Genomic DNA, 27,789 nt, shown 5'->3' with positions numbered 1-27,789 from the left:
GATATATGGATATGGAAACTAAGGAATAACATTATAAATTTCAGAGATATATAAAAATAAAGAAATGACAATTGATGGATGAATGAAAAATTAAAAAAATGCATCATATGCATCATTTTATTTAAATGATAATAGAATAGAAGCCTATTGTACATTGAAAACTTTCCCTATGCTCTTGGCCATAGCATTAAAGAGTTCAATTTATTATTTTGAAAGTTTGAGCATGATAGGTAGCTCCATGACTGTCTAGTTACTCAATTTCACAACAAGGGGCCTTATGTATACCAATGGTGCTTTCTTTGATTATTCTTCATCTATTGCACACACCAAAGTTTCATAATCACAATCCCTCCTTTTTGGTAGGCCTAGATGAACAAACCCTCTTGAATGAAAGGTCTCGTAAAGATATGGAAAATACATCCTTGTTTCTTCTAATTCCATTCCTTTGAAGCAAGCCATTCTTTTTTTCTTTTTCATAGATATCATCTTGAATTCCTCTTTCTTTGTAGATGTATATACAAGGCCAAATCAGTGTTTATTTTTAACCATCAATAAAGGTCTTATGATTCCTTGCAACCTTTTTCCTAAATCGAACCCAATGCGACTTCCTCTTCCAATAGTTTGCTTGATTGTCATTTTAGAAGCCTTAAATAGGCTTGGAGTTGGTATTATGGATCTTTCACTCACATAAGTAGCATTGACAAACTCGAAAGATCTAAAGGAGCATTCGATTACTTTTTTTGCAACTTCCACATAGGAAGTGGTTGGAGATTAAGTAACAAGTAAATCCTCCTCTCTAGAAACACATACTAATTTCTAATCCACTATGAACTTTACTTTTTGATGGAGAGATTATGGTGCAGCTCTTGCCACGTGGACACCCTAATAAATAATTATAAAACAGTGTGATATTCATGATTTTGAATTCAATAGTAAAAGTACAATGCCAAATTTGTATTAGTATTTTGATACCACCTATTGCTCTTCGTCTAGTTCCATCAAAAGCCTTAACAATCATGTGGCTAGTCTTCAAGTAAGATATATCAACAAGCAATTTAGCCAATGTGGTAAACTAGATAAGTGAGAACATAGCTCTCCACGTCCTCTCACAAGTGCAACCAATAGAAGCTCACCTTTACCAATGCCAAAGTTTGGTGCATACCTAGGTGTTTAGCCTAACTCGAATCATGGCACTCCTTGAAGATCTCCTTGAGCAATCTCCCATGTTGCAACACATAAAACCTTAGTCCTTCGGTGTAGAGAAAAGTTCATCTTAGACCCAAATTCGTCTAGTTTTCCCTTCCATAACATACTCTATTAATGTCTGCACCATAGTACCATGTGACAATCCCTCTTTGATGAGCGACATAGATGCCCCCAGCGCTTTACTCATGATTGCTAATTTGACATTCCTCCTAAGTGCATCTACCACCAAATTTGCCTTACCAAGCTTGTACTCCAATCGTTAGTCGATTTCCACCAAGAAGTTTTGCCAACGAGCTTGCTTAAGATTAATCTTCTTTTGGCTTTGAAAGTATGACGTTACCACATTGTTTGTCATCACTACAGACAAAATAGGTAACGTCTCCATGTGCGAAGGTAATACACCACTACAGTAATCTCTTTTTCTTACATTGGTGTACTACCTCTCGATATCACTAATCTTGTAGCTCTCAAAAGCTACTAGATACCTTTCTTGCATCAACACTCCTCCAATGGCAAAGTCTGATGCACTTATGTGGACCTACTGTGGCTTGGTGTGGTTAAGCAACACCAACATTAACTCCTTTCACATCGTCATCTTCATTTGCTTAGAGGCTTATTGTTTCACTATGGTCCATTCCCATGCATTTCCCTTCCTCAACATGCTAGTTAATAGTGTGGTGATGGAAGAGTAGCCTCTGACACATTTTCGATAGTAATTAGCAAGGCCTAACAATGATCAAAGTCTAGTTACCTTAGTAAGCGGTTCCAATCTAGTATGTACTTTACTTTGTATGGGTTCATTCAAATGTAGCTACCACTAACGCTGCATCCCATAAAAAGTACTTTTTAGAAGACAAAGGTGCACTTATCTTTCTTCACAAATAACTCATGCTCCTTTAGTGCCTCCATCACATGTCTAACATGCTCTACATGCTCTTTTAGTGTTTTGCTATAAATGACAATGTCATCCAAGTATACAACCACAAATTTATCAAGAAAATGATGTAATACCTTGTTCATAGAGGTGCAAAACGTTGCTAATGCATTAGTGAGTTCAAATGGTATGACTAGGAACTCATATGAACCATAACAAGTCACACATGCAGTCTTGGGTTCATCCCCCTCGGCTATACATACTTGGTATTATCCTAAGTGTAAGTCTAACTTTGCGAACCATGCCGCCACTTAAATTGATCAAACAAGTTCACAATCAATGGTACAAGATACTTATTCTTCATGGTAAGCTTGCTCAAAACTCTGTAGTTGATGCACAACATTAAAGATCCATCATGCTTGCGCTGGAACATCACTGGTGCGCCCTATGGAGATTTGGGTGGTCTGATGAATTTAGCATTGATCAATTCTGCTAGTTGCTTCCTATGAAACCCCATTCTTAAATTAGGTTAAAATTATAGCCTCACTTGGTGAGAAATCCATTTAATGTATTTGAACATGATTTTGGAACCATTTTGACTTAAAAAAATCATGTTTTGATAAACATACATGTCTATTTGGAAGTTAGGACTATTAGAAGGTCAAATAGGATGATTTTGAACTCAAAAATAACATTCTAGATCATATCTATCTATACATGTTCAACATGTCTCAATAGATTAAATCCAAAAAAGTTTAATGAAGAACATCTATCGATAGATGGTCAAATCTATCGATAAATAAGCCTGATCTATCAATAGACTGGGTCTAAACTAGAAAAAAAATAACACATTTTGGTCTTTTTCACTATTCTAAAAGCCCTAAACCCTCAAACTTTTTTCCATTTAGAAAAAATGAGGTTTTTCCTTAAAAACCTAACCACTTATTCCTCGTTTCTCTCAATCTTATCCTCAATAAAATTTATAGATTTCAAGCTTTCAAAGTCATTTTCAAGCTTGGACTTTGATTCTAAAAGATATTGGAAGGTAGAGTTCACTATTTTGGACCTTTAAATCCAAAGTTTGATTTTTAGAAATTTACAACTTTTCATAAATTCATTTTATTCATGAAAACTTAGGTTTTTAGTTGGTTTTGGAACTCTCAAACTCACCAAGGTAAAGTTGCTTAAACTTTAGCTAATGGTAGACTTAAATCCTTCAGTTAAAGTCAAATTAGCTATTGATTTATGGATTAAGGGACTATTGGAAAATATTTATGGAATAATAAATGATTATTATTCTAAGATTATGTTATAGAACCAAGTACTAATGATGGAAAACTTCATGATAAGTGTTATGGAGAAAGTTTGAACTATTGGAAAACCGAGTGTTTGACAAAAAGTGCTAGAGAGCAAGGCATGTTTCTTTAAAATGGGTAAATGCGACATTTTTAATTATTTTAAAATAATTAAGCATGTCTATTATACAACCTTGCATATGAATGAATTGTAATAAGTTTGTGCTGTGAACAAAGTTTGCAAGTAGGTTTTGATGAAAACTATGGACTAAGTACATATATAGTCTACATGTATTAGTTTTGAGTATATGGAACAAGTCTTTCAAAGTTTTGTCATCTCAAACATCTTATTTATCTATGATTGATGTATGATTGATGGTTTTAAATGTTAATGTGAGAATTGATTTCACCTTCGTGAGGCCATGGTATTTATGGTCATCTATCTTGAGATTATTGATATGGTTGATTGACTCTGACTTTGTTTATGTCTCAACCTGTATGATATGTTGGTGATAGGTTTCACCTTTTGTTTGTATGTATGTTCTGAACATTGGATTATTGTAATGTAGTTGCTAAAGCTTAGTGGGCTAAAAACATGTAGTTAATGGCAGTATGCATTAGCCATTGTACATAATGAGTTTGGCTTTTTGTTTTAAAGCATAGGAACCAACTAAGGCAAACGACTTGTCAAATAGGTGAAGCTGGGAATAAAGATCTTAAAGAAAACCAAGGGTGTAACGACTTGACTAAGGGAGGTCAAGTCGTGAGAAATGCCCCTCAGGAATTGATAGGCTTGTTCCAAATATGTCGCTATATTGAAATCCGTCTTATAAAGATAGGAACACAGAACTATTGAAAATACATTATGTTTCGTATCTATTAATAGATTGGAATGATCTATCAATAGATAAGACAATCTATCAATAGATGAAGCCAATGATCGATAAATCAGGCTTATTTTGAAATTCAAATGTTTTCAAAAGGTCTTCTAAAGATCAAAATGAGTTTGTTTTAAATCGAAATCTTTGATAACCTCAATTTATGTTTCAAACACTCTTGATTTGATGATTAAAATAATTTTTCCTAAATTTCTTGAAGTAGTTTCCAAACTCTAAATATTTCCTTTAAGGTATACGAACTATTTTGCAAACTATGTTTTATAAAATGTTTTATTTATCCTTGTACCGTTTGAAAGATATTGGACAAGGGATTACGGTGGACATACGTTTCTTGAGTCGTTTGAAAGATAAAGGACTTGGAAACTATAAGATTACTTGGTCCATGATTCATTTGAAAGATGACAGACATAGAGACCATGTGGATATTTGATAACCTTGATAAAGTGTGATTGTTATATGATGACACTTGGAAAAGCAAGACTCGATTTATGGTTACACCCTGGGAAGGCGAGTTTTGCAAAACATGTGTTAATGTTTACTTGCATATTTCTAAAAGTTTATTTGTTAAATAATCTTCCTCATTAACTTGTTCCCCTTCCTCGTATTTGTTTACAATGTTATTTATAACTCACAAATGTAAGATGCTCTTATTATTTCAAATCAATAGATTACTTAGCTCGTTGTCCTTTAGAGGGAGCTACTTCTACAGACAGTTTTGGTAAATGGTCATCTAGCATCCAATGGGCATCAACCCTTTTACTCCAAGTCATACTCCGTTGGTTTTTGTTCTAGTCCAGTATTTTATATTTGATTGTTATGGATTATGACTTATTTATGTCATGTAATAAATGATATAATGGATGTTTGCCATGAATTGACTTACGGATCGTATTAGCCACAGGATGGCTTATACACCGAATTTGTTATATATGTTACTTCTGCATTATGTGCACATGAATGTGTCGAATAGATATGATATCTCTATTATATGATATAATCTTGCTTATATTTGTTTGCATATGATTCTATGGTGATGGTTCCCATAAGGCATATATTATTATTGGCTTACTGTTTATTTTAGGCTTGCATAAGTTAAGAAAGTAACTCCTATAGATACTCTTGCACCGGTCATATACCAGATTTGGGTCATAACAGTCCTCAACTCGGCCAGCTTTGGAATGGACACTTAGTAGGGGGCTTCAGCTGATAGTTGTGCCTATTAAGGACTACAGCAAATGTCTCCTCATTTCGTCATGCACCTTTAGCTAATTGCATGGCTAAAACGAGTTTGGCATCTAGGTTACACTTTCGTTCATTGGCACCACACATCGCCTTTGATCATTTTAAAATATTAATATTTTAGATATAATTTAAATGTTATTATGATTATTTATTTTATTTTATTTTTAAAATATTAATATTTTATAATTTATTTAAAATATTCATAATTTATAATTTAAATAATAATATTTTATTTATAATTTAATAATTAATATTTTCAATTATTAATATTTAATTTATAATTTAAATATTATTATTAGTTATTTTTATTTTATTTTATTTTAAAATATTAATAATTGATATTTAATTTCAAATATTAATAATTGATCATTTAAATATTAGTATTTTATTTATAATTTAAATGATATTATGATTAAAATATTAATAATTTTAATCAATTTTTAAATTTAAAATATATTTTAAAATATATTATTAAAAAATTAAACTTTTTTGTTTTGGGTGGATGAACCTGGACTTCCCCAACTCTAAGTTTAAGACTTATTTGGCCTGGTTTTTTTTCAGCTTATTTACTCTTAAAAGAAAAAGTCAGGCCAAACATAAATTTTAAAAAGCTCTTAAAAAAAAGTAACTCTTTTTTTAAAGAATAAAATTTTAAAAAAAAGAGTTTCATGAAAAGCTCCTTGAGGAGCTTTTTCTTCTCTTTTTTTAAAAATACAAGAGAATTTTTATTTTTGTTTCAAAAATACCCTCATCTGTTAAAAATAATTATAACATTACCCTCCCAAAAAAAATACCTTTTATGATAATTTTAATCAAAATTATAATTTATAAAAAAGAACTTATAAAAAAAATTTATTAAATAACTTTAACTTAATTTTAAAAGTAATTATTTTTTATAAAAACTTTATAATAACTTTTAAATTAGAAAAAAGTCAGACCAAATAGACTCTTATACTTGTAATTTAAGATAAAACATATAAAAAAAATCAAGCTATTTTTTGAAAACAAGCTGATTGGACGGGTACTTAAGTTACAGGTATTGATACCTTTAGCACAAGAGGCTTTTGAACCCTTTTGGGCAAGTCTTTGGTAAAATGGTTAAGAAAATAAAAAGATCTTGATTTTTTACCTATTAAATATTTTATTTATTTATTATTAAATCCTCTAAAATTTTACCTTATTTAAGCCCTGCTTTGGTAAGTTGCTTCAGTTTCAAGTTTCACACTCCTCTCCCAGCCAGCCAGCCAGCCACCAGCAGTCCTTTCTCTTTTCTTTTCCTCCCTCCCGTCTCCGTTGGTCTTACTCGCGTTTCCTCCATTGTGTCACTCAAGTCTCAACAAAGTACAATTCCTTTCTTTTAGTATATCTTTTTTTTCCCATTTCTCACTGTGAATCTTCTTGAGGTTGAGGAGTGATTTTTATTGAATTGGGAATCACCGAAAAGAGATTACTCCTTATAAGTAATTTCATTCCTTGCAGTGAAAGAAATTTCCATGTTGACGATGTTTTTGCTAATTACCTAAAAGTTTGACGTTGGCGTTTGCAATTTTTCGTTTTGTTTTTTGATCAACTTACGCAGGACAGTAGATTGGAAGAAACATGTCGGTGTCATCTTATGGAAGCGAGTACAAGAATTTCAAGCAAGTCACTCGTGAACGTGAGTGCATCTTGTTTTCCTTGATCAGTTACACTGTGTTTCCAATTGTTTTCTTCATCAGTAATGGCAGTAGATTTTTTAGTGAACATTCGCTCAATAGCCTAGCTGTTAGTCTATGAATGGATCAATTCCCAAGTAACTTCGTTTGTACTACTTATAGAGTGAGCAGAAGCATTGGGTTGATAGAATGGAAGAGAAAAATAAGGGCACTGACAGGAATGGAGAGAAGAAAAGTAATCTAAAGTGAAATAATTTTCATTTTGCCTTTTAGATGTTGGAATGGAGGAGGTGATAAAAGCTCAGTTCAATATTGAAGTGGGACTGTAGTAATGTGATGGGACAATATGATTGGTATTGAAAACGGTTTCATTGAGTGATGTCATGTATCTCCAATTATCTCCTGGATGTGAGACAAAAAGAAGCTGATTGAAAGGCTAAACCATTAGGATTTTATTTTATTGCTCATTTACTTTTTACTAGAGAAATTTTAATTTACACTATTTAGTATTCATTCAAAGAATTATGCATGCTACTTTGTGTTTGCCTTAGTTTGTGCACTTAAGCTATTTTAGTTTTTTATATTTTTGAATTATGACTTGTTGCATTTGATATTTGAATTTTGAGTGTTGATAATTCCCTTTCCCTTGAATTTCTCATTTCTCATCCCTTAAATACCTTTATTTCTTCCCTTTTCCCTCTATATGCTCTCTTGATTTAGTTTTCCTTTTCGATTTCATTTTCTGTATCACTCCACTCCTGGAGATATTGTAAGCAATACTCTCTCAGTTTTTTACATTTTGCTTCTCATCCATATTGCCATCCAAACAAGAAAAATTTAGTAAATCTCCTCACACCATTTCTCTTTTCCCCAATTCTCTCAATAATGTAAAGTTTAAGAGCATATTAACTGAAATGGAGAAGTGTAGTCTTCTAATGTGTTTCAATTAAATTATGCTAAGCTATGTTTGGTTTTCATTCTATGGAAAGTGAACTGATTCTATATTTCTCAATTGTCTTGGTTACTAAATGGAGCGTTGGCAAATTGTTCTTCACTAGAAATAGTTTTGGCGTTGCTTCAATTTTCTTAGATTTTAGACATTTTATACTTCTTTATTTCACTTGTTGGTGTTTTTAAGTTCATTGGATTCTCTTTTTTGGGTGCATAGCGTACCTATCTTGTTTACCTATCTCAAGTATTTGAGCCGATTTTTTTCGCAACATATATTGGATGTATATTAGGATTGTTGCATGATATGCTTCGCTCAACCAAGACAGCAGATTCAAAGTCAACTTGGAAGGTATATGCAGCTTATCTCTTTATGTCATTTATGGTTTGTAGAATATATAGGATTTGGTATCTGGCACTTCTCTTATATTCTAAGTATTTTGGAAAGTCAAAAAGATAAAAATGGAGAGGCAGTTATTATCATCAAAATTCTTGGGCAAATTATGCTTTTTTTTTTTCCTTAATTTAAATGAGTTATGCTTCATGAAATGTGAAAGCTCAGGCTGAGGGCTTCTATTTGCTAGGGACTCTAAAACTTTATTGCATAGTGTCTTGGGCTATGTTGGTGGCCTAGATTATTTAAATTTTTATTTTAATATTTGAAGTGGAAGTGTTTATTTTTTCATCATCCTTTTGTTAGTTGATAATTTTTTTCAACCAAGGATGGATCCAGGATTTTCTTTCAATGGAGACAAACGTAAATATGAATTAGTTCAATAAAGTTAGGATTTTTTTATGTTTACTGGTATTATCTTCTTGAGCTCTGCAATATTAGCTTACTCTTGAGATACTAGTCCATATGACCTAGTTTTAATATAATAATGATGTTTATACCAAAAATAATATGAAAGAAATACACGAAAAACAATTATTGGAACCCAACGCTTTGGATTATTCCCTCACCTCAATATGCTTACGGAATTGTGACTTTGGAGCATAAAATTTTCTTTTTGATTGCAGGCTTTATTTTCTACTCAGAGGCATTGTGTTTAATAAAGAATAGTGTATAAACTTTTGATGCGGAAAGAAAATTATTTGTTATGCCAGATTTCTATATAGAGGTATTGGTTTGTGAAGTTTGGCAAATTAAAACAAGAATTTGAACCTTTTTTTGTGTGTCTTTAGTGATTGGTTGCATGTTGTGGAAATTTATTCTTCATTTGAATTTTTGAGATAGTTTAAGAAAGGAGGAGGGGGATTGAATTTGTGCATATCAAAGCTTTACTCAGCTTCTGTAAGTGTAAAATTTAGGTTCAGACAAAATGTTGATGGTCCAAAATAAGGTTTTCAAATGACAATATGGTGGCTTATCTTTTCTTTAAAAATGATTTCTTAAAATTTTTCACCAAATGATTAATCTTGACCCTTTTTTTTGGGCCAGAAGTTGTTGACCACGGAATTCATGTTTTTGACCGCAAATGCATCTCTAAAATCATTCTTTATGGTCAATATGATTAAATTTGGAAGTTAGTCTAAAGAAGAAACTTTTGGTTGAATATTTTAGTGGAGGCACAGTATAATTATCTTCAAAATATTTGATCAACACTTTATGTGCCTCCACTTCCCCCTCCCTAGATCCATCTCTGCTACTGCAAGTTTCCAAGTTGAGATCTAACATACTTTTGAAATTGGGACCCTTTAATGGAGCATCCAAGTCTCATGTCTGCTGAGGTGTCTTTCCCAGCATGGCTTTTTTCTTAAGTTTATGTGACTTAGTTCTTACTGCAATTTTAATCGTTCTTATATTTATTTAATATAGCTTCACCTAGGTTTTGTGTGGTATAGTATGAGATTATTTTGATATCACTAGCTTCATGTAGGCAATAAAGCAATTTACTTCTGTTTGAAGTTTAGATGGATGCTACAACAGGATATAATTTAGGCATGCTAAATAATTCTTCTCCCATGTACAGGTCTGTCTGTATATTTCTATATATACAAATGCAGATATTCCTGTGTGTCTACATATATATGGATTGATTTAGATTGTTGTGGAATTTGTTTTTTGTAATTGTCTGATATGCAAGCATTCATGTATGCAAAAGCAATTTACTCCTGTTTTGAAGTTGAAATGCATGCTGGAGTGGGATAATAATTTATATATGCTAAATAATTATTCTACCTTGAGCACATTTGTCTGTATCTATGTATATACAAATGCTTATATTCCTGTGTCTACAAATATATGGATTGATTTAGGTTATGAATATTTTTTTTGTGATTGTGAGGTATAAGTATGTAATATGAGTGTAACTCCTCTCTGTTGGTGCTTGGTTCTCCTACCAACAGGTACTTATAGTGGACAAGTTTACAGTAAAGATAATGTCTTATGCATTTAAGATGAAAGATATCACAAACGAAGGAGTTTCACGTAAGGAAATGAGAATTACTTTTAAATATCCAAAGTTTAGTTACTTTTCTATGATACCCATTTAGCTTTTTCAGTCCATCACCGCCATGCTATCTACTCTGTTATAGAATGTTTTCATCATTATGGCAAAAGATGTCATTATCACCGAGGATAGCATGTGCCATTGTAGGGTATTGCTCATGTAGTATATGGCAATGACCATTATATGTTAGTGGTTTAAAGATCAAGTAATTAAGCAATAGGAACAACGCTGAAGAAATGGCCTTTGTATGACATTTTGTTCTTTGTCCAAAGTTTACCCCATCGATGAGAACCCCAATTTATCCCTTTTGCTTATCTGTCTGAGTGGTTTCTATTACTTGTCCACTAAACTGAACACAGTGGTATCTTTTTCATTTGGGCAAGCATAATGCATTTTGACTTTGGCTACTCTTACCAAGTTTGTGGCATTACCACTTCAGTGAGGTGGTAATCCATTGCTGAATAAAGGTCCAATAATGTTATGCTTTATTTAAATTTTGTATCACCCCATAAGGTAACAAACAATATTTTATTACTTGCTAATAATTGGAATAATGATTTAGGTGTAACAAAAAGATACGCTGAAACATTCTTTGTTTTGAATTATTTTATATATGTCAGTTTTGTTCCTGAGAAGTTATTAATTTGTTGTCTATCTCTGCAGTGGTTGAAGATATAAACCGAAAAAGGCAGCCACTGACCTTCATGGATGCTATATACTTTATCCAGCCATCCAAAGAGAAGTAATGAATTTGCCGGTTAACTCTTCACTTCCAATATTGTTTCTTGGGGTGCATTCATAGCACATTAATGTCAAAATTGCTTCTTTTGCTTTTGTTTCCGTTGTTGGAGAACTTTTACTGGTTTTAGTCTCCAGCTTCTATCATTTTTGTTCAAATTATTTCAGTACAAATGTCTCCTTCTGAAGCATCCTTAGATAAATGACAACATAAATTGTAGCAGGAGGCAATGCCTCTCTCTATTTCCTTGCTTCATCCCCTAGAGTTTTTAGTGTTTTCTTTTGTAGTTCTACATTTTATCTCATGGCAAACAAGAATGTGCCATATGATTTCTGACATATCTATTTATGCTTATGTGAAGTATTCTTGTGCCGTTCTCTTTCTGCTGGATCTGTTATGATTCAGTTTCTCTTGCTCTCCGCGAACCTGACTTTATTTGTACCCTCTTATCTTCCTCATCTCTTTATGAACTCGATCACAAGTTGTGAAAAATATTTATAGATATTTTTGCAGAGCATACTACTCTTGCTGCCTTTTGCCTCCATATTATTTTTTTCTCCTGCAGTTCAAATTATTTTGTTACGATTGTCTTTCTCAAAATTAAACAGGAGGCTTGAAAAATATATAGAAAATAGAAAACAGAGGTGAAAGAGACAATTTCTTGCTTTCTATCTGCCTTATGTCCTTCAAAATGTATAGATCCTGCTTTTGCATTTTATTACCTGGTGAACCAGAATCTGCTCTATGGGTGTTTTCTAGTTGCTGCTCTCTATGGCATACATTTTGTGCTCAATTGAAATGTTCTTGTGACTTCTCTTTTGTGGTTAGATCTTTCATTAGATATTATTGCTGAAGAGTGGCATAATTAATGAAATAAACCCCTAAATCTCTTATATAGTTTCTAATTATGCAGATTTTCTTGCTTTTCATTAACCCAAATTTTTTTTCCAGCTGTCTTAATATCATTTTGGATTTTGTATTGACATTTCTATTTTTTTTTTCTTTTTGAACTATACTTCAATCACTAATGAATCTGTAATTTTCATCTTTCACTATACTGTTGTTTTTGACTGCATATATTCCTAGAACTGGACCCTTCTGAGTTCTGATTATTGTTGTTTTTTTTGGTTTTATTTTATAATGCAGTATTACTATGCTTTTATCAGATATGTCGGGAAGAACACCTTTATACAGGAAGTATGTAAAGGATCTTTTACCACCCTACTTTTGTGTTCTGGAATACTTTTAATTTCAGTTGCTGATGTTTCTTTTTTTTATTATTATTATCATTCGAAGAGCCTCTGTTTTCTTCAGTTCAGCCATTGCTGGGGAATTGGTTAATTACATTAAGAAGGATACCATTCTGTTGCCTTGCATAACATTGAAAGAGGTTTTAGTTTTCTCCCTTTTTTTTTTTGGTTGGTTGTCGATCTATTTGTTCTTCAATTGTTAGTTGATAAACTAGTGGGTGGTGATGGTTTTTTTTTTGGGTTGAGAATGTGCAGATGGACTTGGAGTATTTTGCTATAGATAGTCAGGTATTTGATGACAGCTTACCTGCTCCTTGCTTTTGCATGTGTAAGAGCAAAAGCACTGGTGCTTCTAGTTGAAATGTCTCTTCCATTGAACCTTTTTTTAAAGATATAAAATATTAAAAAGTTCATATTCTGAGATGGCTTTTGTAGAGGTTTTAGGTTTGTTGATTCAGTACTTGAAATGCAGACTCTTAGATATGCACTTAGTTCATTTTATTTGTTATGTTATTCCGTTTCTGAAATTTGAGGGACTGTTAATATTGTTCTGTTTTTATGACAATCAAATACTTTGTTTTCGTAACTTGAGATGCTAAAATGTTTGAAGTGTTTGGGTGAAATTTAAGGTTTTTGAAGCAGGTGCCAGGGGTTTTAATGTTCATGTAGTGAAATGTAATACCATTGGTATATATAAACGCTCAGAAGAAGAACCATCCAACCAAAGTTTTAGAAAATTCAATCCAACCAAAAATTGAAAGGGACCTGAATTGGGGGAAGGGAGGATCATCTTGAATTTTCCCTCTGATGGCAATACTTGCATTCTCTGCACAGAGTTTTATCACTGCTGATGAAAGCGCTTTAGAGGATCTTTTTGGGTTTGAAGAGAATACCTACAAGGGTGATAGATGTTTAAACGTGATGGCTACCCGCATTGCTTCTGTTTTTGCTTCACTGAGGGTATGTATAAACAGTTCAGTAAAATGATTTCAATGTTGATTTGCAACATGTTAAATATTTCTGAAACATTTTTATGTTTGATGTTCAGGAATTCCCTCTTATTCGCTATCGCGCTGCCAAGTCCATTGATGCAACCACACCGACAACTTTCTGTGATCTGATTCCTACAAAGCTTGCAGCTGGTGTATGGAACCATCTGATGAAATATAAACAGATAATGCCTAACTTCCCTCAAGCAGAAACCTGTGACTTACTCATCCTTGACAGATCTGTCGATCAGGTTTGAGATGCATCTATTGGTTATAATTTTTCACACGTCACCTGCATACCTTGTCCATGTGATTAACAATTGGATGAGTATTTTGTGCTTTATTTACTTTTCTAGATTGCACCTGTTATTCATGAGTGGTTCTATGATGCCATGTGTCATGACTTACTGGATATCGAGGGAAATAAGTATGTCCGTGAGGTACAATCTCAGATATAGTATGCTCCCTTAAATCTGTTTTTTTGGGGTCACTTCTGTGGAACACATCTCAAAAAAAAAGTTACTGTTTAGGTTTGTAGAAAAAGCAGTGGCCCGCTGGAGAAAAAGGAGGTTCTTTTGGATGAAGATGATCCTGTCTGGCTTGAGCTTCGCCATGCACACATAGCAGATGTATATCTTTTACTAACCTTTTTTTTTCTGTGTCTGCGTCAACTGTACAAATTCTTTATGGTATGTGACTATTTTGCCAGGCTAGTGAACGGTTGCATGAGAAGATGACTAACTTCATAGCCAAGTATGAGGACACTCAAATCCATTGTTCAAGGTTAGTGTGGTTCTTTCTTTTCTAAATAATCTGAAACTTTGATGTACTGTTTGCTTTTTCTTATAGTTTTGTATACTTTGAAATCAATACCATGGCTATTTATCACCTGTTAATCCGATGGTGTTATATGTCCATGGATTTTCTGCTTCTGGTCAAATATGGTTGGAGACCTAGAAAGAATTTACAATGCTATCTTTAGCTCTTTTAACTTCAGAAAAATGATTTGGCAAATGATTCTTAATGAGAGATTTTGCAGTTATCAACATTCCTCTTAGATCAGATTTTAACGTGAAACCTACTGCAGTCCTGCACTGCCTTTTATCATAACAACCGAATATATGCAGTTAGGTTCACTTATGATTTGAAGAGAAAGAAATGCTCTAAGACATAAGAAAATGGATGCCAAGGGCATCATTCACAACTTCTTGTAGTTATTAATGTGATGTGAATTAGGTGCTTTAGGATGTGACAGATGTAAATATTTGATTAAATGTTTTTACTTAATGTAGGTAGACCAACTCATTGCAATACAAATACGTGCAATGGTGCTTTTCCTTTCTTCCCCCTCCTTAGTAGTTTGTAGATTCTGGCCAATACATATATGTAGACACATGATTTTAAAAATCAATAGGAAAATGTGGTGTGTGAGAGTTTGCAAGTTTAATGGCTAGTCTTATGATTTATCTTATTCCATGTTTAATTGTTATGAATTTTATGACAACTTCTGCATAATCAGATAGTGACGGGCACCATTATATATTTTTGTTTTGAACATGCAGGGTTTTTTTATTCTTAGGTTTTATCTCTTATGCATATCTTATGACCATTGCTCATATATGTGTATATAGATACAAGAATATATATGTATAAATAGACACCCAGCACATGGGACTGAAGAGAACAATGTGGCTTGAGCTTAGGACCTCTACAGCTCTACGTAGAGCACACCCATCCCAATCAACTAATCTAACCAAAGGCTTCTATTCTCTGGCTTTTCTTGCATTATTTGTTGTCTTTCCGTTGTCTGTGAAGACCTATATCTGAATTGATTTTTTAGCTAATGTTATGTAATGTGTGATTGATGGAGCACAATCTTCTTTTGGTGCATATGCATCTATGCCCCTTTCATGAGCAGAAAAGGAAGAGACTATGTTTTGGGAGTTATATGTTTCAGTATGTTGCAAACCACACTTTTAAAACTAGGTTGGACCAGCCAGCTCAACCAATTGGCCTTGCGTAAGTAAGAGTTGTTTAATAGTATATAGGTAGTTGTGGTTCTACTTATCAGATTTCATATGTTATAAAATTGTTGGTTATAATTTTAACTCCTTTTGTTATCTCCAATTGATGTGCAGACCATGTTAGATTTCTAATTTCTTTGTTGAACTTCATATGACTGTTTCCATTGATCAAATACAATAAGCTTTTACTTTGTTTTTATTCACTCTGTAGACTTCAAGTAGCTAGCATATGATTAGTTTCAAATGTCATGATCATTTCTCTACTTGAAATATTTGTTGCATAGATATGGTGGTGAGTTGTCTGCACGAAACTTGCAAAAGATGGTTCAAGCATTGCCACAATATAGTGAACAAATTGACAAGCTCTCCCTCCATGTAGAGGTTCGTTTCTTTATATGTCAACAAATCATCTTTTGTTTATATCCAGAAGAAAGAAAAGAATTTTTAGTACAGTAATAACTTTCTTGCTAGATGTTAAGGGTTTATGGTATAGGGTTCCTTCTGTAATTAATGTTTTGAGACAAATACACAAGGGACTACCATATTGGTAGACTCTCTAGTTTCTACAATCTATCTTTTCCCATATCCTGGTATCAAAGTTAAACATTCTGTTAGACTAGTCTCACTAAGATGGCAGGAAAACCTACTTCCAAGAGAGTTGCTTTCGCCTCAGTAATTACCTAATGAGAGAGAGCAGATGCCACAGTCTCCCATTATGCTAACATTGGACATATTTTATATAGATTGGAATCTATGAAGATACTAGACTAAGGTGTAGCCCTGCTACTAGATAAGGTTGTTTCATGCTAGGCATCCAGACCTATTATGCTCAAGCTGCATCCCGGGCACACTTGCTATAATGCCATTCTTTTAAAATCCAAGACAACAAGATATTAGGCCAGGGCCTGAGGAGAGAAACTATTTCAAGCATGGATGCAATGACCTTTAGACTTAAGATTGATTCAAGGATATAGAATGAATGAATTCTATGTCATCTATACCATGTTTTTGGGCTGTCATAATGTGACTGTTTCGACTTCTGTTGTCTGTGTATATTCCATTTAGGGAATGGGCTTATTCATTTTGATTTCTGTAAATACTTCTGTGCAATATCTCCCCCAGCCTCAGTCTAAAAAGCTCATGTAGGGCTACCTTCCATTATGTAGCTTAAAATCTTTATAAACTGAAAAAATAAAACAAGAAAATCTTCCATTAAGTGGTCTAAAAAATGAGTTACCAAACATATTAAGAAAGTTAAATTTGAAAATCGAAGTTTTCAATAAGTTGGAAATTTTCAATGGTTTATCAAAGAGCATCTAAATTTGTGAAATTCATAACCTTTTTAAATACTTTTGCTCATTAATTTCCACAAGTTTGCTGGTTCTACATAATCAACTTTGAGCCAAAGCTAAATATATTTTGCTGCATTCTCCCCAGTGAAGCTGACTATTTTAGTCTGTCCTTTAATGATTCTTGAGTGGTTTCAGTCTTGAGGTTAATACTTTTTTATATACGTTGGGCTTTGGTTCAGGTGGTTGAGCTAGGGAAAAGGACAGGTTAAGATGCAAAGGTTTAAGTTAAAACCTTGTTGAGGTCCTTTCAGCCTGTTCTCAATAGCAATTTAGTTAACCTAATGGAAAGTTAGCTGCTATTGGAGAAAGATTGGAAGGAGCCGTGTCTGTGTTTAACTTCTGAGTTCCAGCAAGGTATCCAACAATTCCAGCTATGTGACTAAGACTATGTTTTCAGCTTTGATGCTTAATAAATTTATAAACTTTTCCACATGTGATCTAATGCAATGAGATATCATCATTAGCTGAGAAGTGGCATATATAGGCATACTTAGGATTAGGAAGTAGAAATCCTGCAGAAAACACCAAGCCTTGGCCTCTAGCATCTATCTCCTTTGTTTGCTCTTAAATGCCCTTTTTGTGCTCTCTTTCTCCTTTCGTGTCCTCTATCTCCTGGAAAATGAATGCAAGTATGAGGTGAAAGATTAATTGAGGCCATTATATTTGTGATGATTGGATTAAAATTGTATGGAAGGGATTATAGCATTGGATCACACTGAAAGGACTTTATTTATGCAGATTGCTGGAAATATTAATAAAATGATCACAAATCTGAGGCTTAAAGAACTTGGGGAACTGGAGCAAGATCTGATTTTTGGAGGTGCAGGAATAAAGGACGTAATTAAATTTTTTAAAATAAATGAGGTAAGAACCTGTAGAAGATTTTTGCTGAATGCATGTTGCTTGTTTTGTTAGATTTTATAAAGTCCTTGTTTTATGCAGAACACTACTCGCGAGGATAAGTTGCGTTTATTAATGATTCTTGCAGCCATTTATCCTGAAGAATTAGAGGGTGAGAAAGGGCTCAACTGGATGAAGGTTGGTCTGTTTTCTCATTGTTTATTAGTAATTTCATGTCCCTTTGGATGCCTATGTATGTAAGCTAAGCATATTCAGAATCACATGTTTCCCAGCTTGAATTACATTTAAAATTTATTTGCTTATTTGCTTATTTATCTATTTCTATTTTTGTGTTACCAATTACCATGGTCAATTTCTTTTCAGTTAGCAAAATTACCAGCTGAGGATATGAGTGCTGTGAATAATATGAAATTGCTTGGGGGATCACCAGATGCAAAGAAAAGCTTCACTGGAATTTTCTCTTTGAAATTTGACTTCCACAAGGTAAGTGTAGCTTTTTACCTGTTAAATATAAAAAGCTTTTTCTTTTGATGAATTAGGCTTTTGACAACTTTCTGTGCAATTGCCAGAGAAGGCATGTAGCTAGGAAGGAACGCATTGATGTCGAGGAAACATGGCAGTTGTCACGCTTTTACCCCATGATAGAGGTAGACTCATTCTAATTTTTGAGCTTCCTTGTTGCTTAACATGTTTTCAATATGTTTCTATAGTGGGCACAAGCAAAGTAGAATTCAACTATCTTTTGCCATTAAAAGCTTCTTTAGCTGCAAATCCGAAGCTATGTATAAATTTCTAGAATTGTTTGGGCAACATCTCTTGTCTGAAATTTTATATACTTGTGTTGATTCTAACTTTATTTCTAGTTCAGAGTGAATGTGTCTAAGCAATTTTCGGGCTAATCATTCATATAACCTGTTTTCTAATAGCTTATCTGTGATGTAATGGAGCATAATTCATTGTACAGCTCAATTTAATGTTGCCTAGACAACTGGCCAATAATGACCATACTTTATTGTGGCCAATAAGAAAAATGACCTTATTTTATTGAGTGTTAGTCATGTTTTAAGTCCATGTTAGTCTTTTAAACTATAAACTACCAAATTTGGAATGAATTACTAGACCCATGTTCTTGTCATCTTTCAGGAACTTATAGAAAACCTTAGCAATGGTGAATTATCAGAAAAGGAATATCCATGTCTTAATGGGCCCAGTGCAACTTCCTACGGATCATCTCCTACTTCACATGTGCATCAAGGTCTTGCTCATTCAACAAGATCAAGACGAACACCGACATGGGCTAAGCGTCAAAATGTTGATGATAAATATTCCAGGTGTTCAATCATGCTTTGATCTTGATAAGTAGTGTGCATCATTTAAGAGGTGATAGAAGGAAACTTAACCACAGTTTTTCCAAACTCAACTTAAAATTTCTTTTTATTTTTTTTTTTTTTGCTCAATCATCAAGAGATTTATTAAAAGAAAGAGAATACAATACCATGGTCCTACAGAAATAATGAACCATGGATAAAGATGAGAATTGTATTCTCAAAGCAGGGAAAACATCACCCTTCAGAACAAACAATCCCCACCAAAACAGAACAAAAAACTCACAAACGAACCGTCAAAACAAACACAGCTATAAGAAACTCCTAAGAGGCCACAAAACATTTATAGTTCAAACATCATTTCATACCCTAGATTTTGTTTTCTTGATGTCCTTTTGCAAGCTAGATTTGATGCTCTGCAATTTAGTTCTTTAACAATGCCAGTAGTGTTCATAGCTGTTTCATATCCCTCCTGAATAAACATCCAAATCTTAAATGGCAGTTTATGTTGATCTTGTTTTGTAATGCTATCTGGTATATGTTATGCTGCCATGAAGAAAAGAGTTGCTGTCTCTCTTCCACTTTACATTCGAGTATATTTTTCCTTGTTACAAACAAATATCTAATTCGTTTCCTAACTTTGTGATAGTGATTCAGTACTGAAACATGCATCCAGTGATTTGAAGAGGATGGGTAGGCGTATTTTTGTATTTATTGCAGGTGGAGCCACTCGATCAGAGGTATGAAAAAGTTTCAGTAACAATTCCCAATGAAGGTGATTGTTTCTCCTTTTGATCTTGGGCTTAGTGTGAAACATAATTTTGCAGTTAAGAGTTTGTCACAAACTAACGAATAAACTGAAGCGGGAAATTGTTCTTGGCTCTTCAAGTCTCGATGATCCTTCACAATTTGTATCGGTAACAGCTTCCTCCTATCATGCAAGTCTCGAAATTAACATGATTTCATAACAAATTTTCCATTATTGAGCAGAGCATTGATACTAATGGGGATGCCCCAATGTGTTACAAAATGTGGCTTTAGACAATGATCCTTCACAATTCCTTGCCTAATGATGTTATCTTCATTTGATTTGATAGAAATTGAAGCAGCTTGCAGCCCATGAACTCTCACTGGATGTTCGCAAGATCTGATCAATGTGGCAAAGGGGTTTAGAGTTGAGGGGAAAGAGAGTCTGATTGATTAAGGGAATCAGGAGGTGCTGCAGGCGGCATGAGTGGCAACGGTTGTCAGTTATGCATCTCAACTATTTTAATTATGCGTGTCATTTATATGTCCAACCAATGATGAAATTGCGAGAGATGCAAATTTATTGAAGTTTCTCGAGTGAGGAACATTGCTAAAATTATACACAACAAGGTGAGGGATGTAAAAAGGATCAAATATGAAGATTTTCACACTACCAAGAAAAAACACAGCGGAACTAATCCCGTCCATAATTCTCGACGGATTATCGAAAAGCAAATCATCGATGGAAATCACCAATGAACACTGTGTAGTCGATATTTGGTTGGTACAATTTGGTTATAAAGAAAAAAATACAGGGCGTCAAATTTATTGATTAACAAATTCGTCGATTACAGTTACTATTAATGGATGTAATTGACGGAATTTTTGGTAGGCACAAATGGTCGGTGTGGATGGAATAGTTTTAAAAGCTATCGAATGAAACTTTCGTTAAATTAAAAACAAAGGAGCTCACGGGGTGCCTTTTCCATTCTCCTTTTCCCCTCAACCCGAGTCCTTCCGTCACGCCTCGACTCTCTGCTTCCCTTCATTGTGGTTGGGCATGTTTATGCCATGGATTTGGTTTAAAACCCAAATGTGCACGGTTTTAATTAAAGGCGTGGTTTTATAAAAACCCTCCGTAAGTCTCGGAGAGATCTCTACCCATCCTTTTGGTAGGTTATTATTGCGAGAGAGCCAGGTACTTTCAGCCCTTTGAGTGGACTTGTGAGCATGGTGGTCAGTCTGCAGCACCCTACACTATCTGTGGGAAACAACACGGGGCAATGTTTCTGCAACCTGGGCATATAAAGAGGGAATGCAAATTCAACTATATAAAACACTATAACTTACTGGGTTAAAATAACATTCTCCCTCAATGGCTACAACTTATATACAACTCGTTCCATTAATATACTTCGCCTTTTAATTACAAAGTTAACTATAAAAGAAAAAGCATGTAGCATGCAAGAAAAACATAGCCTATGTATGCTATACATTACATTCACCTACTTCTTTGAGTCAAGGAAGGGAAGGCAGGTCCTAGAAAAGTTTAGTCCTCGTATCTGGCTAAGAGCAACCAAGGTTAGGCCCCAGATCCGTCATTGTATCCATTTGTGGTGGACTCACCCTTTTTCGAATAAGCATTTCAACACTGGGGAATGTTCTCTTCCGCCCACCCCTAGGCCTCGACAGAAAGTGCTCATCAGACTCTACAAAATCCCCCTGAACAGAAACAATTAAAAACCAACTATGAGTCTATCATGACAATATACCACCAGCAATTGCATTGATCACTAAATAACTTACTGGAACATAAATGTGGCACCCTGATTTCTCATGGTTATCTCTAACATGCTTGTATGAGAATCTCATGCCACATCCAGAGAAGCTACATGCAAAAGGCTTGAGTTCTTCATGCACAGCCTTGACATGCTGACGGAGATTTGATTTCTGTAATAGAATATCTATCAGCATTTTGGTAAAAAAATTAAAGAAAATTCAATACTCGGAAAAGAATTACGGTACAGAACACTTTCTTGGTCCCAAACAATCATGTTAAACTTCTAATGACTAAATGTAAACAAATTGCACATAAATAATTTCAAGATTAGCAGCATCTTACAGTTGAAAATGTATGGCAACAACCCTCAAAATCACACTTAATTCTCTCTGATACATCTCCTGGTTCATGTGAACGAAGGTGCCGCTTGATGTTCTTCTTCAGCTGCTTTGTCCCACATATTTCACAACTAATATATTGATGGCATGATTGCACATGAGCCCTAAGGCATTGCTCATTAGTAAAGTATTTCATACAACTTGGTTCAGAACAGAATGCTTCCACTGAATCCAGCTTCACTGCAATTGGTAAGGCATTCATCAGATAACAGGTAAATCACCACATTCCGATACAGAGTGCTTCCTTTTCTTTTCAAACCAAGAATAATTGAATTAAGGTTAAATCAAATGACATGCTTTAATATAATTTTGAAAAATGAAAAAGCTAAGCAACTTGCCATGAGCATCTTCGTGCTTTCTCAGCTTTGATGCAAATTTGAACACCTTTCCGCATCCTACTTCCTGGCAGACATGTTGCTTCTGACTACCGAGGCCAGGGGAAGATGAATCTTCATCATCATGAAATTCTTTCACATGCCTTTTCATGTTGCCTTGAAATGCGAATTCTCGATTGCAGTTCTCAATTGGACACTTGAAAAGTTTTCCTTTGTGCCGAAGAAGGTGGCGATTCAAGTGGTCTTTCCTCCTATAGTTAGCATGGCAATCATCAACTGAACAAACAAATGGCCTCTGTAACAAAAAGAAAAAAGTATTAGAGGCTACTAGCATCTAGCAAACTAACAATGACTTATACAGGCATATAAACAAGTTTCAAACCTCAAAGTATACCACACCGCGTGACTGAGGCTCACTTGATGGAGCTTCTCAGGAGGTCTCCCAACCTGATACTAGTCCATTCAAGCTGTAACAAAGCAGCCTCTCGCATTTTGGAGTTCTTTCTGTGGGATCCAATGCTTCACGCTATAAAATCCATTGATATTTTGTTTTCTCGTAAAAAGAAAAGATTCCTGCAAAAGCGTTAATCCTTAATACATATGAACACACAAGGAAAACAAACTAGTCAAAGCCGATTCTTTCTAAGTCTGATACACAAGTCAAATAGATGAACCGAGAGCTCAAAAGGCATTAGTTAATGGGTGCGCAAATGATTATTGAAACGTAATTAAAAGCAATTGAATACGAAGTAAATTAGTAAAAGAAGGTACCTCAAGGGAATGGCTTTGCAAGTGTTGTTTCAAATAAGCAGGCTTCTTAAAAGTAGTACCGCATTCTTCACATGTATTATTCGACAACGAAACTCCCTCTTCTTCCTTTCCTCCATTGCTCCTTTCCTCCTGAACCAAACCCAAAGTAAATCTTTAGTAAAAGAAAAAACCCAATCGGCGATTTCGTTAGAAAATTTGAAAAAACAGAGCAAAATCGAGATAGGATACCGGGTGATGGATGAGGATATGAGAGGCTATGAGAGATTTCTTAGATCTGCAGATTCCACAATATTCGCAGAAATAACGCCTTATGTCTCTGAAGATAGCTCCTTCAACTCCTTCCCCTTCTTCTTCCATATCAATTTCTCAGAAGAAGAAAACGGTGGCTTTGCGGCGACTTATGGTTGAGAACTGCACAGGCAACAGCCGCTCTCGAATAGATAATAGCGCACAGGAAGATAGAACAGAATAAAACCTAGTTGCTCCATTTTATGTGTATACGGATACAGCTAATTATAATCCAACGGTCCAGCAAAAGTGGAAACGAATCGGACGGCTATTATCTTTTAGAAACCTAGTTAGACAAAAATATTGGAAGTGGGGTCCACGGACATTTTTACCGCTTTTTATGTATATATTCCCTGTTAAGGTACGACGGTTGGGGGCAGAGACAGCGAGAGAATGCAAACCGTGAATCCAAAGGTAAGTCGGAGGAATTGTTTCTATGGAAGTAATGTTTTATCATCCAATTCTAGCTGCTAGACAGCGTTTGATGCTTTCTTGTTCTTGCGTTTCTGGTTTTTGATGGCGACTCTCTGATGATTTTTAGTGTTTTTTTTTTTATAACCTTTTTTATGGCACGAACAGGGGAAGGAATTAGACAATTCCATGTCTATGTTGATTTTGTATGAAATTCACGACATTCCTGATCTTTTCTGGAATTAGCAGAGAAAGAAACAGTTACCTGATCTATTTATATTTTTTAAAAATAAAATTTAATTATTAATTGGATTTCTAATTAGAGTTTGAGTAAAAGGTTATATTTTGATTATTTATTATACTCTTCCGATTGAAATTTCCCAAAGCCCAGCGTGCTGGAAAAAATTTGAATAACCAAGTAGAACTAGTGTTGTTGCATCCTTTTGCGGCGTCAAGGTAAATCTATCCCAATCCCTCCATCTAATTGCTTTTGGGTTTTATTTTATGTGAAATGTGGAAAGAGTCTCTGAAACTGCTTATACATGCTATGCTTCTATGCTTCGATTGTTTGTTCCATACCCGGTTTTCCTACTACTCAATTGGTGGTGAATTTTTTATGCAGAGAAGCAACACTATGAAAGATAGAATCAGTGAGCTGCCCGATGAAATTCTTGTGCACATCCTGTCTTTTTTATCGTTGAGGAATGCTGCACGATCTGGCATCCTCTCGAGGAGATGGAGACACTTGTGGAAATCCGTTCCTAGCTTAAACTTTGATTTTGTAAACAAGTTAGGACCTGGACGGGATTCGAAAGGCTTGAACAAATACCAATTTGTTGACTGGGTTAATGCTGTCTTAGACCTCTATCAGGGGAAAAGTCTTGATGAATTTAGAATTCATTGCACCTTAGGTGTAGATCTAGCCTCTTCCATTGATAGTTGGATTCACTTTGCCATAGATAAAAAGGTTAAACGGATGGATCTTGACTTCCTTACTCGTTTGGACTTCTTTCCTGTTTCACTAAAATATACATTCCCATCTTGTAACCCAGTGGAAACCGTAACGTCTGTTGAATATGTGTCGTTATCTTCATGCATTCTCACTCTTCCGGGCATTGGGAAATTCAGGTCTCTTAAGCATCTTTTCTTGGACAGGGTTGAGTTGGTTGATGAGGTTCTCCAACACTTGTTGTCTAATTGTTCATCTCTTGAGTACCTAAACCTGCAAAGAGCAGCTAAACTAGTCAGTGTAAAAGTTGATGCTTCATCCTCAAAGTTGAAGTGCTTGATGATCTACTATTGTCTTAGCTTGAAATGTGTTGATATTTATGCTTCAAATCTCATTACATTTACATATGTTGGGCATAAAGTTGACTTAAAAAGTGCTCCAAGCCTTACTGAGGTCTCCTTTTGTGTCGGCAATCATTCATGTGAAGATCGCTTGACTTATGCTGGTGTCCAATTTGCTGGCAGCTTGCATCAGCTGGAAAAACTAGTCTTGCAGGTCAGCCCTCATGAGGTATGTTGGCCAATGTTCCTCCGCATCTTGTTTCATTCCTTGTATGCTTGGTTCTGTGTACTTACCTTTGTGTTGTATGTTCAGGTTAGCAGGGGAATTGGCGTATTACCTACATTATGCAATCTTAAAGTTTTGGTATTGTGGGTTTCTAGTAAAGAAGACAGCGTGACAGCCTTCATTCAGCTTCTAGATTTATCTCCTCTACTCCGTAGATTGGAGCTGCATGTAAGTATTAATTTCTACTTTGGATCCTTATAATTAAACTGCGTGTGATGTCAAAATGATTTATTTATCTTTGAAGAGAGGGTAGAGATGCTGTTGCACACTTGGTCTTATTTACAGTTATGCTCACTCAAGTTTTCTCCAATTGTCCTTGTGTTTTATATGAGTCTCTCTCATTTGGTCTCTACCGGTGAGGGATGAGTTCCATGTAATATTATACAAATTTACAAATGTAATTTCAACCATTGCAATTCCTTTTCTTTTTCTCCCCCTTTCTCTCTTGGAATACTGATTTTTCTTCTGAGTTGCGACAGGAGAGTTATTTTTTAAAGTTGTGCTTTTATTAACTATTTTCCCTAACGCTACAGTTAATGTATCTGAGGAGCCAGCCTGGTCCAAGTAGAACAGAGATTACATCAGAGTCTGTGCACCGACAACTCGAGGAGGTTGAAGTAGGAGGATTCTTTGGTTTTGAAGATGAAATTCAACTGCTCGAGCACGTGGTTAAAAATGCTGTTGCTTTGAAGAAGATTGTCATTGATCCTTGCAGGAAAGATTTGAGTGCTTCTGGTAAATCTGTTGAAGCAGGCAACTCATTTCCTTTTAACGGTAGATTGCAAACTGCAAGGAAGCATGCCCAGCATTTTTGTGAGAGAATCCCTCCTAGCATCAATGTAGTAATCTTATAACTTTTGTTCAAAAATAAAAATCCTATAATTATATATGTTATTTAACTCTGTTCTTGTGACATTTCACCCTGATTTTGGGATGTAGCTGGTATTTAGGAGAAAGTTGAGGCTATTTTTGGAATCTGGTCTCTCTCTCTCCATTCTGTTATTTCGAAGGGTATTTTGTTTTGGGATGCCAATGATGTAAAGATGGCACAACTAAATGCTAAGGCAATGCGTACGTTCTTTTGTGCTCTTGGAGTAAGTGAGAACAATAGAGAGTTAGAAAAATGGGATAAGCTTGAGTGGACACATGAAGGCACCAATCAAGTCAAAGAATCTAAAGATGAATGCCCACTCTTGACTATGAGTTGTTTCAAATGAAAGAGGATAAATTCATCGAGGAAAAGATCACCAAAGCATTTGGAAAGATATCCAAATACAGAATTGGTGAAGAAATTGCTCCATATTCTACCAAGGTCATGGGAGCATTGAGGAAGCCAAGAACCTCATCACTCTCCAAACAGATGAACTCAGTGGCTCTCTTCTCACCTACGAGACCAAACAAAAGCTTGGCAGTGTGAGAGAGACTTCCAGGAAGGGAGTTGCACTAACCACTAACAAAAATTGGAGTTTTATCTACGGAACAAAGTCTGATGATAAAACTTCGTCACTAATTACTTTTTGACCAAATTCATTGCGAGAAAAATTGAGGGAATATTGTGCATTATCAATGAAATTTACCAAAAGAATTTATTTCGTCAGCAAGTTATCAATAATTCGATGGTGCACACTAAATATATATGGAGAGAATATTGTTAACGATGAATTACGTTCATCGATATAGATGATCAGCAATAGCATTCCTGATAGATATATTAGTTTATATTTTTTTTAAATAACGATGAATTTATCGACAAAAACGTTATTAGTATTATAGTTTAGATATTTGTGGTTAATATATTTTAAGGTTTTTTATTTATAGATGAAATTTTTCGTCAATAATGAATTATCAATAAATTTAAGATAAAATATTTAAACTCTTTAAAGTTTTAACCGAAATTTTATATGAATCTATTAATTTTTAAAATAGACATTAAAATCTAAAAGTGCAAACACTGTTAACAAAAAATATGAGAGGACTAAAATACTTATTTTTTTCCTTTTCTTTTTGTTTTTTCAAACAATGTAACTGGCCGGTGTGCTCTCATTCTCCGTCCGACTACCCCACGGCTCGTGTCCCCCAAGGGGAAAAACAGAACTGGTGCTCCCTCAATTAGTGCTCTCCTACCTTGGGAGCACTAGATCAATGCTTCCTTCTCTTGACCTGAAAATTTTTTTCACAAAAAAGGAATTTTAAATAATAATAATTTTTAAAATTAATAAAAAATAAAATTATTTTTTTAATATTACCACGCGTCAAACTAACGAAAACATTAATAACAGAACCTATGTATCCATAAGAAGAAATATATATTTCAAAAATTAATAAATTAGTGTAAAATTTTGATTTAAACTTTAAAAAATCTAAATATTTT

The 27,789-nt window shown here is 34.4% G+C and overlaps 3 protein-coding genes across 8 annotated transcripts; 2 read left to right on the top strand and 1 right to left on the bottom strand.

Annotated features, from left to right (window-relative positions):
* Positions 1 to 6,750: 6,750 nt before the first annotated feature.
* LOC18592987 (SNARE-interacting protein KEULE-like) lies at positions 6,751 to 20,907 on the top strand. 3 transcript variants are annotated; one of them, XM_088808961.1, is made up of 22 exons: positions 6,751 to 6,857; positions 7,096 to 7,173; positions 8,413 to 8,471; positions 10,469 to 10,550; positions 11,236 to 11,314; positions 12,458 to 12,508; positions 12,608 to 12,701; positions 12,817 to 12,849; positions 13,396 to 13,521; positions 13,610 to 13,801; positions 13,907 to 13,990; positions 14,081 to 14,179; positions 14,260 to 14,333; positions 15,859 to 15,955; positions 17,665 to 17,790; positions 17,869 to 17,964; positions 18,151 to 18,270; positions 18,357 to 18,434; positions 18,931 to 19,118; positions 19,762 to 19,852; positions 19,940 to 20,050; positions 20,210 to 20,907. In XM_088808961.1, the coding sequence occupies exons 2-22, from the start codon at positions 7,116 to 7,118 to the stop codon at positions 20,261 to 20,263; spliced, it is 1,992 nt and encodes a 663-aa protein (XP_088665087.1). In that variant the 5' UTR covers positions 6,751 to 6,857; positions 7,096 to 7,115; the 3' UTR covers positions 20,264 to 20,907. The 3 variants fall into 3 exon arrangements, with proteins under 3 accessions (XP_088665087.1, XP_017981046.2, XP_088665088.1); XM_018125557.2 differs by having other exon boundaries at positions 19,940 to 20,029; positions 20,210 to 20,903; XM_088808962.1 differs by lacking the exon at positions 12,817 to 12,849.
* A 257-nt stretch (positions 20,908 to 21,164) lies between these two features.
* TFIIIA (transcription factor IIIA) lies at positions 21,165 to 23,608 on the bottom strand. Its single transcript, XM_007019979.3, has 6 exons — positions 23,372 to 23,608; positions 23,144 to 23,272; positions 22,376 to 22,667; positions 21,982 to 22,217; positions 21,666 to 21,809; positions 21,165 to 21,581 (listed from the first exon to the last, which is right to left on the bottom strand). Exons 1-6 carry the CDS (start codon positions 23,498 to 23,500, stop codon positions 21,426 to 21,428), a joined length of 1,086 nt encoding a protein of 361 aa, XP_007020041.3. The 5' UTR covers positions 23,501 to 23,608; the 3' UTR covers positions 21,165 to 21,425.
* Positions 23,609 to 23,717: 109 nt separating this feature from the next.
* LOC18592985 (F-box/LRR-repeat protein At3g58900-like) lies at positions 23,718 to 26,393 on the top strand. 4 transcript variants are annotated; one of them, XM_018125564.2, is made up of 5 exons: positions 23,777 to 23,845; positions 24,011 to 24,298; positions 24,465 to 25,361; positions 25,446 to 25,586; positions 25,952 to 26,393. In XM_018125564.2, the coding sequence occupies exons 3-5, from the start codon at positions 24,477 to 24,479 to the stop codon at positions 26,270 to 26,272; spliced, it is 1,347 nt and encodes a 448-aa protein (XP_017981053.2). In that variant the 5' UTR covers positions 23,777 to 23,845; positions 24,011 to 24,298; positions 24,465 to 24,476; the 3' UTR covers positions 26,273 to 26,393. The 4 variants fall into 4 exon arrangements, with proteins under 4 accessions (XP_007020038.3, XP_017981053.2, XP_017981052.2 ...); XM_007019976.3 differs by lacking the exon at positions 24,011 to 24,298 and having other exon boundaries at positions 23,718 to 23,845; XM_018125563.2 differs by having other exon boundaries at positions 24,011 to 25,361.
* The last annotated feature ends 1,396 nt before the right edge of the window (positions 26,394 to 27,789 follow it).

This window comes from Theobroma cacao, chromosome 8, assembly GCF_053813885.1.
Source record: "Theobroma cacao isolate CCN51 chromosome 8, ASM5381388v1, whole genome shotgun sequence".
Taxonomy (NCBI): domain Eukaryota; kingdom Viridiplantae; phylum Streptophyta; class Magnoliopsida; order Malvales; family Malvaceae; genus Theobroma; species Theobroma cacao.
Note: the sequence above shows the minus strand (reverse complement) of the source record. Positions and strands in the feature narration are given on the sequence as shown.